Source organism: Scaptodrosophila lebanonensis, unplaced genomic scaffold, assembly GCF_003285725.1.
Source record: "Scaptodrosophila lebanonensis strain 11010-0011.00,11010-0021.00 unplaced genomic scaffold, SlebRS2 tig00000001-arrow-pilon, whole genome shotgun sequence".
Classification (NCBI taxonomy): domain Eukaryota; kingdom Metazoa; phylum Arthropoda; class Insecta; order Diptera; family Drosophilidae; genus Scaptodrosophila; species Scaptodrosophila lebanonensis.
In genome coordinates, this window is record NW_022060529.1 from 1505508 (window position 1) to 1520112 (window position 14605).

The 14605-nt window shown below is 41.6% G+C and overlaps 5 protein-coding genes across 5 annotated transcripts; 2 read left to right on the top strand and 3 right to left on the bottom strand.

Moving 5' to 3' along the window:
* The first annotated feature begins 572 nt into the window (after nt 1-572).
* On the top strand, nt 573-5288 carry LOC115634660 (probable cytochrome P450 4ad1). The gene is made up of 9 exons (XM_030532520.1): nt 573-757; nt 2599-2708; nt 2783-3062; nt 3441-3510; nt 4036-4162; nt 4264-4416; nt 4481-4733; nt 4799-4993; nt 5049-5288. Exons 1-9 carry the CDS (start codon nt 592-594, stop codon nt 5270-5272), a joined length of 1578 nt encoding a protein of 525 aa, XP_030388380.1. The 5' UTR covers nt 573-591; the 3' UTR covers nt 5273-5288.
* LOC115634661 (cytochrome P450 4e3-like) lies at nt 5270-14380 on the bottom strand. Its single transcript, XM_030532521.1, has 8 exons — nt 14228-14380; nt 7135-7244; nt 6794-7073; nt 6402-6598; nt 6132-6317; nt 5828-6068; nt 5590-5769; nt 5270-5522 (listed from the first exon to the last, which is right to left on the bottom strand). Exons 2-8 carry the CDS (start codon nt 7153-7155, stop codon nt 5311-5313), a joined length of 1317 nt encoding a protein of 438 aa, XP_030388381.1. The 5' UTR covers nt 7156-7244; nt 14228-14380; the 3' UTR covers nt 5270-5310.
* Nucleotides 7426-7851, bottom strand: LOC115634662 (larval cuticle protein 2-like). The gene is made up of 2 exons (XM_030532522.1): nt 7836-7851; nt 7426-7773 (listed from the first exon to the last, which is right to left on the bottom strand). The coding sequence occupies exons 1-2, from the start codon at nt 7845-7847 to the stop codon at nt 7426-7428; spliced, it is 360 nt and encodes a 119-aa protein (XP_030388382.1). The 5' UTR covers nt 7848-7851.
* Nucleotides 11106-11556, bottom strand: LOC115634663 (larval cuticle protein III/IV-like). The gene is made up of 2 exons (XM_030532523.1): nt 11510-11556; nt 11106-11444 (listed from the first exon to the last, which is right to left on the bottom strand). Exons 1-2 carry the CDS (start codon nt 11519-11521, stop codon nt 11106-11108), a joined length of 351 nt encoding a protein of 116 aa, XP_030388383.1. The 5' UTR covers nt 11522-11556.
* LOC115634515 (larval cuticle protein 2-like) lies at nt 11985-12443 on the top strand. Its single transcript, XM_030532281.1, has 2 exons — nt 11985-11996; nt 12060-12443. Exons 1-2 carry the CDS (start codon nt 11985-11987, stop codon nt 12441-12443), a joined length of 396 nt encoding a protein of 131 aa, XP_030388141.1.
* Nucleotides 14381-14605: the final 225 nt, after the last annotated feature.

Consider the following 14605-nt stretch of genomic DNA (forward strand, 5'->3'; position numbering starts at 1 on the left):
CGCGGCACTATCTAGTATTGAATTCATCACCCGACTATTTACATCTTGCGACGGGTAAGGAAGGGTGGTTGCTGGCCACTCAACAGTGCATTTTTTTTGAAGCCAACTTGTAGACAATTTCATTCTCTATATATAATTTTACTGAACTCTCTGGGGTAACAATAATTTGACTCACATTCCATATTTGCACAGTCGAAAGGTAAACTGTTATCAGTCGATTCTTCTTGCACTTTGTACGCCAGCAAGTGGCTCTGAACAGCGATCCCCACTTCACTGCTTTTCGCCTGAATGAGTCAACTGAACAAGAGCAATTTTGGGAGAGATCTGAAGGTACCAGAACTGTTTATGCCAATTATCTAACTATCCAAGCTGTCCGTTAGAAATAAAACTGCCGACCAGCTAATTACTTATTAAATTGATATAATTATAAGGCGTGATACGTAAGCGATTGTGTTATCGTTAAAAGATAAACCACTGTGTGAAATTGGCCATTGGCCTGAAGTTTTAAAGTACTGGGCAAAGCAGCTAGTGCCGAAAAAGTATTGAAGACGAAAGGTTGTTACAGTGAACGGTGAACGAAAGCTGAGCATCATGTTTCTACTGGCTGTCGCCATCATCATAGCCACCATTTTGGTGTTTAAGGGCGTCCGAATATTCAATTATCTCGACCATATGGCAGGCATCATGGAAATGATACCTGGTCCCACCCCATATCCGTTTGTAGGAAATCTCTTTCAGTTTGGCCTGAAGCCTGCTGGTAAGTAAGCGCCTGCCTATATTTATGAACTGGTCAATGGCTGCGATCGCCGCGATAGGCTATCGGTTGTACAAGTATATAGTATTATTAGCCGTCATATATTATTAGCAGTAAAGCGCAAGCCGCACACAGAGCTCCGAGAAACATTTTCATTCAACATTTGTGCTCAATGCACGATGAATATATTTTTCATTGGCTTTGTGCCACATTTAAGTTTGCCAAAATGTGGTCAGCACTGCGTATACGCAATGAGGGCATCAGAAAACTTTTCGATAGTAATCGTGTTGCAGTTTGAAATACACACTCGTACACACAAGTACTTTATGCCAATAGATAGCAGATATATTTATGTGCGTCGACGTTTCTGCAGTGATTGTTGGTGAGCATTTTCCCATTTTTGCAACATCACTTGCAATTTTCATCTGATTTTGTTTTGCTGTTTCGCTGTTTCGCTGCACATTTCCGCTGAGAATATTGCTATTTTTTATTTTCACAGCTGAATAATTTTTGTGCGCTCTTTTTGTTTGCCTCTGCCTTGCAAGTAATCATTTCAAATGCACAATAAAGGATGCTGACTATGAGCATAAGAACGACTACTACAATTGATAGTTCTGGTATGCTTGGATGGAAACACTATACTTGTACTTGCCCGGCTCCTCCTGACTGGGTTGCTGTTGAGCATTCTGTAAATTTATTCTACTCCTTCGAGGCCACTGTTGTTGCCATTGTTGTGTTAAGTATACTCTAGCGGCTTAACAGATCCACGACGGCCGCTTTTGTCCGCTTGAGAGTTTATGTCAGCGAAAAAAAGTGAAAGTCTAAGATTAATTTAAATTATTTGTACAGCCTCGGAGAATGAAATTATCTTTATAATTTAATCAGCTATTTATTTTGAGCAAACCGGTTCGCAGTATACATTATCAGCAAAACTAAAATATAATAAAAATCTGGTTTGAAAATAGTCTGACTATATTCAAAAACAATATTAAAGTGTGTGTATTATAATTATAAAACTGTGCAGCAGTAATTGGTTCTGTTCAATTAACGACATTATAAGCAAATAAATTGAAATTTAATTTAAAATTTGGAATGCACTTTTGTAATTGAGAATCAAATTCAAACGAAACTATGAGGCAGTGCATTATTCTACGTAAATGCATCCCGCAAAGTCAATATACACATGAGTAGAAACTGGAAGTACAAGATAGAGCTGCTGGTAAATGTATACATACACGTACACATACATGTACATACATACAAGTATGTGCTACTGATTCCTACTTAAAAGCAATAGCTACTTAGCTCAGCTTACATGCTTGCTACGATTACAGCGATTGGAGCAGCTCCGGCTCTCTGGCAATTTCGCAGTTCGATGCACAAAACTGCAACCTCCAGCTGGCAAGTTTAATGTTTAAGTAACACAACAGGTCTTTGGGATCCTTATTAAAGTTTGAAACGAGTGCTTCGTGCCTTTATGGAAAAACGCATGCCTTGAGGGTCTATGTATACAAGTATTGGAAGTGCTAGGAAAACTGTTTTGCTCAGCACTTGATGCTGCTGTTTGGCCACTTGAGATTTGAGACTATGATAAAATTCCCGAATTGTGATGTAAACAACAACAAGAATATTAACAACAAAAACAACAACAGTAATAATAAAAAGCGCACTCAATACGCAGTGTGTGCATGTTTTCCAACAACCCCCAAGGAATTAGCCCGATAAAGTTGCAGCTTTTGACAACGGGAAAATACAAATAAAAATAAAAAGAAAACTTTTACCCAAATTAAACTGACCCTGTCAGTTTTGCCTCCCCCTCTCAATTTTGTTTTTGCAACCCACAGAGTATCCAAAAAAAATTCTTCAATATTGCCGAAAATATGATTTCCAAGGCTTCCGCTCATCCGTATTCCTACAGTATCACATAATGCTGAGCGATCCAGCGGAAATTCAGGTGAGTGCATCGCCGGCCCTAACGAGGACAATTGACGCATAAACACAAACACCCCGCCGCTGCTTATTTTGCAGAACATGCTCTCGAGCTCGTCGCTTCTGTATAAGGAACACTTGTATTCCTTTTTACGGCCGTGGCTCGGTGACGGACTGCTCACCAGTTCCGGAGCGCGTTGGCTGAAGCATCAGAAGCTGTACGTGCCCGCCTTCGAGAGGGCCGCCATCGAGGGCTATTTGCGTGTAGTGCACAGGACAGGCTTGAAGTTGGTCCAAAAGCTGAGTGGTGAGGCCGAGGCAGGGACGCTCTTCGACGCCCAGGAGTGGGCTGGGAAGTGTACACTGGATATTGTGTGTGGTGAGCAAAACTTTAAGCATTTGTCATGTGCGTAGGGGGAACTCGAGGATGCATTTTTTTTTTGTTTTTTAAGTGGGTTGGTTGGTTAACGCGGCTTTAACAGCGTCGCTTGCACTTACTTCTATAATTTATTACGCACCCACACACGCACGCATACACAAAGAAGATTTATTGTATAGAAAATTGTTCCAAGTGTTTGAGATTGAAAAAAGTTTGTCGTGGCCTAGAAAACGGGGAAAGTGATTTGAAATTGAATAACTGACCCAAGTTGTAGCTTTTAACTTTAACTTTTTTATTCAGTTGACACAGCGATTAAAGTTTTAACGCCCTTCTACCGTTCCACCTTTTCTCTGCTTTCTTCTCTTTTATTAAATACAGAAAACGCCACAGGCATTGCAAGCAATTCACTGGACGACGAGCCCTCGAACTTACATAGTGCCATCAAAGAGTAAGTTAAGCTGAGCAGGACTCGTGCTCTCCCCCTCCACACTGTGGCAAAACTGGTTGCCATTATGATAAATGTCTGTGCTAATATAAATTTTGTTTTTTATTTACATTATCAGAACTTTCTCTTCCCCAGAAGCTATATTTTATTTTTGTTTATAATTTTTCGAATACAATTTTGTAGCAGTTCTTTATTTCATACTTTAAGCTACTCGTACTTATTTGTATACTTGTACGTTAAGAGTAGTTAAGTTAAGTTCCAGGGGATGCAGTAAAATGTTAAATGGAAAATATTCAATAACGCCATTTGAACTCCTCTAGTAAGAAAATAATTATGAAATTATTTCAATTTTATTTCGTAACAAAATAAGTTGATTATTCAAGTTCTTGCATTCTAATTTTATCATCAACTACTTGGAATTAGTCGTAGAGTTCCACAAAGCTGGACATGCTTATATCTACATACCTGTATATGTAATGTATATCCACAAACTATAGATGACCCGTTGTCCCTTTTTGCTTCTTGTAGCCTTTGCGATGTCATCCAGGCACGAACCTTTAGCATCGTGAAACGCTTCGATGCGCTTTTCCAATTGACGCCCTACTACATGAAGCAGCGGCGCGCATTGCAGCTGCTCCGAAGTGAAGTTAAGCGGGTGAGTGAAGCCTTAACATTCTCCCACTCCCACTCCCACACATACACCCACGCAGCCAAGCACTCACACCTACACATGCCTCCCTCCATCACAACATTCAGATTGTAGAGCAACGACGTAGGCAGTTGGCAGATGGCACTGAAAAGACGGCCACCCATCGACCATTTTTGGACGTCCTTCTTTCGGCCAAGCTGGACGGACGTGCTCTCAAAGAACGTGAAATTGTCGAGGAGCTCTCGACGTTTATCTTCACGGTAAGTCGACATGTCCCCCGAGCCGCCAGACGCTTGCTTAGCTTTGTTCACTGTTTGTCCACAGGGCCATGATCCCGTTGCCGCTGCCTTGAGCTTTACGCTATACACGCTTTCACGGCATGCACACATCCAGCAGAAGGTCTACGAGGAGCAACAGAGTCTGTTCGGAACCGAGCTGGAAGCCGGGGGAGGGGCCGATGTTGATTGCGCGCGCCTGGAGCAAATGCGTTACTTGGACTTGGTCATACGTGAGACATTGCGTCTATATCCGTCGGTGCCGCTGATTGCACGCACCAATCGCAAGTCAATTGACATCAGTAAGTACATAGACAGGGAAGAAGACTTTGTCCTGTTCAAAAATGAGCCTTGAAACCGCTTGCAGATGGCACCAAAGTGGCCAAACGAACCACGGTTATTATGTGTCTCATAGCCATGGGCTACAACGAGCGCTACTTTGATGAGCCCTGCGTCTTCAGGCCAGAGCGTTTTGAGGACGCCCTTGACAATGAGACCAAGGATACTGGAATTGAGGCGTTTAAAAGCGTGCCATTCAGCGCTGGCGCCAGAGGTTGCATAGGTAAGCCCCCTCCAAAGGTTGCCTAGCAAGTAAACTAATGTCTAATGTCTACCAGCGGAAAAGTACGCGATGTATCAATTAAAATCGCTCTTGTTGTTGCTGGTTCGTCACTTCGAAGTCCTTCCAGCTGTGGACAACTTGCCTGCCGGCATCAATGACCACTCTCGCGTGGACTGCGTGCCACAGAGCGAATACGATCCAGTGCTGAATATACGAGTAACACTCAAATCTGAAAACGGCATACAAGTCCGACTAAGAAAGCGCTCGACCGCGAAATAAAGCATCAACAGATTAACATTTGTGTATTTGGCATAGCTCTAATAAGTGCGTGGCTGCAAACGCAGTGGCACTCCGGTCATAGATTTCAGGGTGATGGGAATGTAAAGCTTTAGCTCCTGTGGGCCAGGCCTGTGCTGGGGATCGAAAATTTGAGCCAGACTCTGTCGCGATTCTGGTGCGGGTTTTAAGTGAAAATGACGCAGCAGCTTCGATAGTGTTACCTTCAGCTCGAGCAGCGCAAACTTCTGACCTGCGGAGAGAAGTGCTTTATGAGTTCAAACTACAAGTATTTCATCGGCTTGGAGTTTCTTGCCCACCTATACAATTTCTCGGACCTGCACTAAAAGGCACATAATCGAAAGCATTAACATTTGTGTGTTCTCTGGCTTCCCAGCGCTCCGGTCGAAATTCCAGAGGTTCCGAAAAAACGTGTGGACTGTGGCCGATGGACAAAACTCCTATCCCTAAAGTTGTGCCCTGCGGTATGAATTTATCCTCTGCAAATACATAAGTGGATTGTGTCCATAGATCATTAAAAGACATGTCTGCTCTCACCAATCTGGGTCGCTTGCTTGGCTGTGCGAAAGATAAAGGGCACACTGGGAAATATACGGAGAGTTTCTTTAATAACCAAATCCAAATATTTCATGTTCTGCAGCTCGTCAAAAGTCGAATGGCGCTGGCGATCGTGGCCATGTAGCTGGAGCTGCTCCTCAAAGGCACGCTGCTGCGATTCTGGTGACCATGCCAGGCAGTACAAGGCAAATGTAATGGCCGAGGCAGTCGTATCGTGTCCCTGTCATATTATGGACCAAATACTTTTGTTTACAATTTCAGACAGCGACAAAAAATAACTTGCCTCAAACATAAATGTGGATACCTCTTCGAAGATTTGCTCAAACGTCAAAGGCTTCCCCTGCACCTCAGCGGTCAGTAAATTATCTAAAAATGCCATTTTGGGGCGCTTAGCATCCATAAGCTCATCATCATCGGGCGTTGCATTATAGCTACTTGTTTGGATCAAGGCGCGGCGCTTCTCAATGATCTGCACAAAGCGATCCACAAACATAGAAAGGGGGAGGAAGATATTCAAATAAAACGCGGGTATTGCTTTCATTTGTCAGCCAACCTGCGCAAATTCCTTTCGCAAAGTAGTCAGAGCTCGTTGCTGCTTGGCATAGAGCGGAGTAAGCTTGAAGCATACATCGAAGCGCTTGAACACGGAAACCCCTCTTTCGGGTATCACGTTACAGAGAGTGTCTATGGCAGTCACAATAGCCGACGACTGCCCTCCAATGCTATTCACCCGGGTGCCCATTGCGGTCTCTGTAGAAGTTTGTGAAACACGCATAAATAATATATGAACACGATAGGATAATGAAGAAAAAGTGTATGTTTTGCTGTCCATTCAAAGTAACTTTATTGGCTGTCATCTAAGTGCTTATGCATTCAACCTTTTAATTCCTTTAAAATGGCTGTATACCTGCGGCTTAGTCCTTATACAAGTACTGGCATACTTACCGCATATGACATCAATCGTATTGCGCATAACTAGACTTTGCATGTCCAGCACTTGGCAGGCAGCTGCCTCTTTCTCCAGCAAGGACATAAATTGTGTGCTGGTCTCATTCATAACGTGCAAGAAGTCCTTCAGAATACGAAAGTGAAAGGAGGGGGTGATGAGCTTTCGGCGCAGCGTCCACTGCTCCCCATTGGCCGTGAGTAGGCCGCTTCCCAGCCAGGGGTAGAGCATATTGTATGGATCGTATTTGTAGGTCAGGATATTGCTGCTTAGGACGTGCTACCAGTAACAGGTAGTGGTGAAAGTTTATTGAAGGGAAAGGGCGGAACTGCACGCTTACCTCCACAAACTTGGGCTCCATGAGTATCACGTAGGGCAAGGGGCCCGCATAGATTCGAATATTTTTGTAATCGAATTCCTGAAACCATTTGAGCGTGCTCTTCAAGTAAGCTGCAAGGCAAGAGAAACAACAGGCCATGAATAAAGATATCAGAGATGGGGATATCTGAGAAAAGTAAAACAACGGAAGTTTCAATTGCAATGCGATACGAATATATTTAACACACTCTCTGTCATACAGGCTCGTGAGCTATTTCTTTGTCGAATAGAAGTCAGGTCCGTAGTGTAATATTTAGTGTTTGTTCTCCTGGTTAGGATGCGCTTCCAACCATGCGAGGGCGCGCACGATCTCCGCTGGAATTGGTGGGGGAGTGGGAAGCAAATCGCTCTGTGGCTGGTAGCCGTTCTCATCGGCGACATATTTAACATCCACATGCACGCCCTCGGGTGAGATCCAGCCGAAAGCACCATGAATGTTTCCATGGACATCACCGCTGGCCGATTGATCGATGTTGTTTGTTGTCTTCAGTTGAATGTCGAAGCCATCGGGGCGCACATCGGACTTCAGGGACTCGATCTCAGCATGTGATTCGTCGCTGCCGCCGGCTGCCGCAAGGGCGATGAAGACTGTCAGGAGTAGCTATAGTGGCAACGAGAATAGTTAACCAGAAAATCCTTGAGGTGACATTCATCCACACTTACGATCTTGAACATTTTGGTTGCGGTTGCGGTTCGGTTCGGTTGGGCTGGGATGGCTTATCAAACTGTGCTGATTTCGGAATCAACTGGCAATTTTTATAGTCCATCAGTTAATGCATCTATTGAGAAGTTTTGGCACTGAACCGGTTGCTTCATGAATAACCGGTAATTAAATCGTTTAGGCTGGCATTTGGGCGCATTTCACATTATTGTTTCAACTTTCTTATGCACGGCTACTGCCCAGTGGACTGGTTCTATTGCGCTTTAAAGTTCAAATTCTGATGCTTCCAGTGATACGATCTGCATACTGGCACTGCACACCTTGCTTTATTGAAATGTTATTTGCCGAACGGGTTTTTTTTCGTCAAATCCAAGTGGCAAGAAGAAAGTCGACGTCTACGATTAAGTGGCCATCCATAAAGAGACTTGCCCAAAAATGCACGAAATATCTCGTTTAGTAGATAGCTACAATAGCTGTTTATGCTTAATCAAATATTCAACAAATTATCAGACAGCTCCGTTACAAAAAGGCACACTTAATCAAGTCGTCAACTAATTACATTTTACACTTGAATTGCTAGCAATTAGCTACAAAATAATAATTGTGCTGAACGTTATTACATTATTGCATTGCTAATTGATATATTGATCTATTATCGCAATCAATTTCTCAGTTCATTCTTTATTTCTTAATTTCAATCACTTCATATGTCATAAACTAAGTGTTTTAATATAGACGTCTCCGTTCATCGTTTAAGGTGAATATTTTGACATTTCAAAAAGTTATGCACTTAGCGATCGCTTGACACGATATCGTGTTAAACGTGACATGAGCTCCATACAAAGTATGGTCTACTATGTATTCCTAGATGCAGACAAATGGACATAACAAATTTTCTTGTTTTAAGTTTCGCTGTTTTCCAAGTCCAAACATTCTCAAGCTTAACAAAAAGTTACTCCAAATGTTTTAAGCACACAAAATGTTAATGCAACTTATGATCAAATTTAAGAACCATTTGGCGCCATTGGCATTTAATTTAATATAAAGCCGTGTTCGTGCTAAACATTTTCCTTTTTTTTGTGGTGGTCCTCTTGCTTGCCAAGAAAGATTGTGGCTTTTAGAAGGTAAACGAATTTTTGTAGCCTGTACCCAAAGGGTGAAAGGCTATACTAGTTTTGTGCGCATGCATGTAACTCACAGAAGGAGGCGTGGCAGACCCCAAAAAGTATATATATTATTGATCAGGATGGCAAGACAAGTCGATATAGTCATGTCCGTCCGTCCGTATGTATGAGCGCAAGGGTCTCAGGAAGTACAAGAGCTAGAATAACCGAACTAGGTATCGAGGCAGGTCCTAGGCAGGTCAAGTTTATTTTGTTATTCTGATACACCCCCCCCCCCCCCCCCCGCAATTCGTGTTTTATTATAACTGCCGCAATTCTTGGGTTTTTGAAATCAATACATCCATACATAGATACATCCAGTTAGTGCTAATGTGTCCGTGTGCCAAGTATCATCACGATGGGTCAATTCTGAGGAAAGTTATAGCCATAAATAAAATCGCTGCCCATGTGCTGCCTGCAGCTTTGCCCGCAGCGCTGCCCGCAGCTATTGTTGTTGTTTGGTTCAACTTTGTGCTGCATACAGACACGCATACACACGTGATGTAAATATAAAGCTGTACATAAACAAACATGTTCTTTATTAATTTAATTAATTAAATCAAATTTTTTTAATAATTTAATTTTAAAAAATGTTTTTTTGTATTTTCCGTTTTTGTGTTTGTTGTTCTTTGGTTCAACTTTGTGCTGCATACAGACACGCATACACACGTGATGTAAATATAAAGCTGTACATAAACAAACATGTTCTTTATTAATTTAATTAATTAAATCAAATTTTTTTAATAATTTAATTTTAAAAAATGTTTTTTTGTATTTTCCGTTTTTGTGGAGAGTACAGGCTATTTTACTGTCGGGCTTGCTCGACTGTATCGTTCTCTCTTGCTACCAACTCTCTTCTCAAATGGTCTATCCAAGCTGCTAGCATTTGCGAATCCTTCTCCTTAAGCTCGTTTAGATATATAAAAAAACAATTGAAATATTGAAAATTAAAATATGTTTAAACTTCTATTGTGTATCACCGAGGTTTTTATCGCGTTGAAAGGGGGGGAGGGAGCCAATTTATAATCGTGCTAGACCGAGTTCGCGTTAAAATAGTTCGCATTAACGCTCGCTAATACAAACATAAGTGTGCTGCAAGTTTGATTTTAACAAAATAACTTGCATCACTTTATTAAAAATGTACACCCTGCCCCCGAAGCGTGTAAGGATATTCTGCCATGTTTTTGTAACAAACAAAAAACGTATACGAGTAGTATGTTCGATTTCTATGATGAGACAAATCAAATACAGAAATGTGTTCTGTCCCTAAGGCAAAGATCTCGCATATTATAGTAGCTAGAGTTACAAATAGGTATGCGTGTTCTCTTAACTCCGGGCATGTATAATTTCTTCTACAATATGTAGAATAACCTATTCTTATTGGGTACAAGATATATAAGAGCAATATATTTTAGAGGCTTTGTGCTTAAAAACGATCTTTCACTGTAGTCACTACGAATAGTCAAGAACTAACAAATTAAATACATACTTTTTGGCGCACTCATTAAAAATACATACTTGTATTTGCAGATGTGGATATTCCCTATGGGGTGATACAACGCAGACTTCGAAATGTCTGTTGCAAGCATAATCCAATTAGGTATTGCAGTAGTTTGGCAATGTAAATTAAATTATGAGTATTTACGTTTAAGGACTGCCTGCTCAGCATTTGAGAAATGTTACCAAGCCAATATTTCGGCTGTTGAAGCATTTTAAACAACATTTGTGTTGCACTTCAGATGCGGAAAATTGTGCTTGTTTTAAACGCGATCATATCCAATATCTCCCGATTTTTCCTTTTTTTGAACTTAGATATGCTCATACTAATTTGCTTCTATAAAAAAAAAAACAGTATTTTGCTTAAAGTTTATTAATGCTGTAAGGTCTGGAGAGAAAAATGCCAGCTAACCAGTTCAATAAATAGTATAAATATATAATATATCAATATATATACTGGAAGTAAGCCTAAGAAGTAGTAGCTCCAATTCAAATGCAATAAAAACTTTGGATTTATTTAGCATCAGATCATGCGATTCATCCAACAACAATGAAACCAACAGCGGTTCGATTTCTACAGACTAATAACACTCTGGCTAGGGAGAGTGGTGCTTAATTTTCCTCCTTGGGAGGATGGGCCTTGATGTACTCAATTGCCCTCAAGATGGCCTCGGGTATTGGTGGGGGCACAGGCAACTGGTCTCCAGTTGGCACGTATCCGTTTTCGTCGGCCACATAAGAAATCTGAACAGGCACGCCCTCGGGCGAGGTAAAGCTATATTGTCCCTGGATGTTGCCATGCTCATCCCCGCTTGCAGTCTGTGCAATTCCATTGGATGTCTTGAAGCTAGTGCTGAATCCGTCGGGGCGGACATCATTTTCGAGACTCTCTATTTGGGCTGCGGCGTCATCGCCGGCTGCCGCAAGACCCATAATCGCGCAGATGAGCAGCTGGAAATAACACTATGGGCTCAGTCGAGTTTCCTAGTGAAGGACTTAGTGCTGTGTGTACTCACGAATTTGAACATTTTGACCAAGTCGAAGGAGGGTGTTGGCTGGTTGCTACAACTAGAACACTGATGAGTTATTGCCGTCGACTGGACGTTTTTATACGAACAATGGCAACTTGTTTTTTCTTTGCAAATAGACCAGTTTGTCAGTTGATGCAGCTTGGCGAGCAACTCGTTTGAACTTTATTGATCGTCCGTATTAGCATTCATTAAAACAAATTTTAACCGCATACATCTTATGTTTTACTTTTATTTGCATTTCGCTTTCAGCCAGCTGGCCAAGATTTGTGTTTCCAAGCGATGATGTTTTGGGCGTGGGCACCGTTCTGCTCATAACTCAGACAAATTATGCGATATTGTGACAAAAATCCAAAAGCATGCATGCCCAAAGCGGGGACAATGGCTATGCATATATAAGACCGAGTCACATCCAAGTCTAGCACAGTTAACATTCCCCGTGTTTTCAGACAACATCAGCAACATGTACAAAATCGTAAGTGCCATCTCGTTCCAAGAACTCCACAATGGACTAAATATCTTCTAATGTTGCCTCCAGGTTCTGATCTGCGCTCTGCTTGGTATGGCCGCCGCCGGCGTCAGCCGTTCGTCCCCAGTAAGTGGCGAAGATGCGCATGCCGAGATCCTGAAATTGGTGTCCGACGTGCGCCCCGATGGCTTCGAATCCAACCTAGATACATCGAACGGCATTAGCCAGGTTGCCAGTGGCGATGTACATGGAAACATTCATGGACAATTCAGCTGGGTCTCGCCCGAGGGGGAACACGTTCAGGTTTCATACGTAGCCGATGAGAATGGCTATCAGCCCCAGAGCAATTTGCTGCCCACACCCCCACCAGTCCCAGAGGAAATTGTTCGGGCTCTTGCCTGGATCGCGGCGCATCCCTACCAGGAGCCCCAACATGGCCAAGGCCATCATTAAGGCTCTGCGACCCACTGCGATCTAGTCAGTTTTGAAACGGAATTACACTCTAGTACTAAGGTTTATTTTTGCTTTGAATTTCTATTATCAAAATAGATGCAAAAATAATCATTTGATGGCATTTGAAAAACACTCGTTTTATTTCCCTTATCAACCATTTGAGTATTGTATACAAAATAATCGCCTTATCGCTACCGTGGGCTGGAGCCGAAGCCTATCAGCTTTCACTTTCAACGAGCACATTGGTGAATTTTATGACCTACGCAATACGAGTATACACTCGAATTGATAGAACTTATACATACTATAGCATATACAAATCAGACTTTCGATTTATTTATTGAAGATGTGTCTCATAGTGTTAACTGTAAATCCGCTGAGCTCAACCCACCGGTCTACATTCATTTCGCTTTCAAATGGAATAATACATTGTATATATGTACATACTATATAGTATGTTGTATGATGTGTCAGTCCTCCCCTTCGTCGAGCAATAAACGAGTTTCGTGCTGTTCGCGCTGCTGACCCTGATCTTGAGCTTCAGTATCACAATAACAGTCGCAATCTAACTGCACAGTACTGTCGCATCTGTAGCCATGTGTGTTCTGTTCTACAAATCGTGGCTATTAGCTTATAGCCATAACTGACATGTCCGAAATGGAAAATGGAAGAATATCGCAACTAAGGTTAGCAGCAGTGCAAATCGGAGTGCAAAGTGTCAGGTTCAATGTCTGCTAAATTGCCGGCATGTTGCCTCGCATGTTACTAATCGTTCGTGGGAAATGGTTTTGTTTTCAATTCATAAAAATTGCGACAAATATTGTAATAATTACAGTGCTGTTTCCCATTTAACTGGGGATTGATTATGGACTTTAGAAAAAATGTTGTGGCAATTACTAGTTATACCAATTACTTTCGTACGACTTCCAAGCAACGCAAGAAAAGGTAGATAAAAAAAAAACACTAATTGACGCTTCGAAATGTACTATAATTCTCAATCCTTGCTTCACATAAGTGCATTTTGCAATAATATCGGATCTCATCCTTTATTAAGTAGAAGGAGATTTTAAATAATTGCTTCTAATGATGGCAAGTGAAAATAATAAATCCTTAAAGATTTTCGTGATAATGTGTACAAGGTATTTAAGAGTTGAGCCCACTCGACTTTAGCATTACTTTTATATTTTTATTTAATTAGATTTGTTTTTTGATTTCGCTTTTCTTCTAAACCACTCTCGTTGGTCCTGCACAATGATTTCCGAATTATATTTTAAAATGCTTTTAACTGGAAGAGATGGCTATGTATTACGAATTGACCACCTGAGTGGAAATATTCGTATTTCTTATTCCGTCTCCATATGAGTCTGCATTTAAAAGTGTTAGTTCGTAAGTGAGCTCGCCGAGTATGTATGGAAATGCATTTCGCATGACTACCCACACGGCAACGGTTGCTCAAACTTGGTTTGCAAAGAAATTAACTTTAATTTTGGCCATAAACTGAAAAGATGACAACAGCAGCAAAATTAAGCAAAAAGCGAATGTCAAAAGGCGCTAAAACAATTTGAAAACAAAAGCTAAAAGCGAATCTGCCGTCGAAGCAAATAAAATAACTCAAATGCTTGAACATACGACTGATGGTCGGTAAATAAATTAACACAAAAACCGGCATAATACTAATAAAATTTGGAGCAAATTAAATTAAAACGAGAACACACCAAAACCTGACAGCAGCGGCTGCAGGAACTGTCGCGGACAGGGGGAGCAGGTTTCTAGTTTCCACTTACCGTCTGGGGTGAAGCCGAACTGCAATATATTGCCGAACACTGGCCAGGTTTGCGGACCCGGAAATTGTTCATTTATCTGTTTGGTGAGGCTCCGATGTCGGCGCCAGGAGTAAATAACGGGCCTCAATAAAACGACGACTAGACCGATTAGGATAAGGGCGCTCAACATTTTCACTCGACGAACGTTTACAACGAACTGTGTGCAATGAGACTGAGTACTTGCGTTTAATAAAGACAATATGTAGCATGCGTTATCAGCACCAAGTTGGGGTTATAGCGACTAGAGCTAGGCCAGCGGCTAAACAGTTCGCAAATTCATTGTAAGCGGGCCGTTGGTAATTAAAAAAACAAAATAGCCAGACAGTGAAATACCCTGTA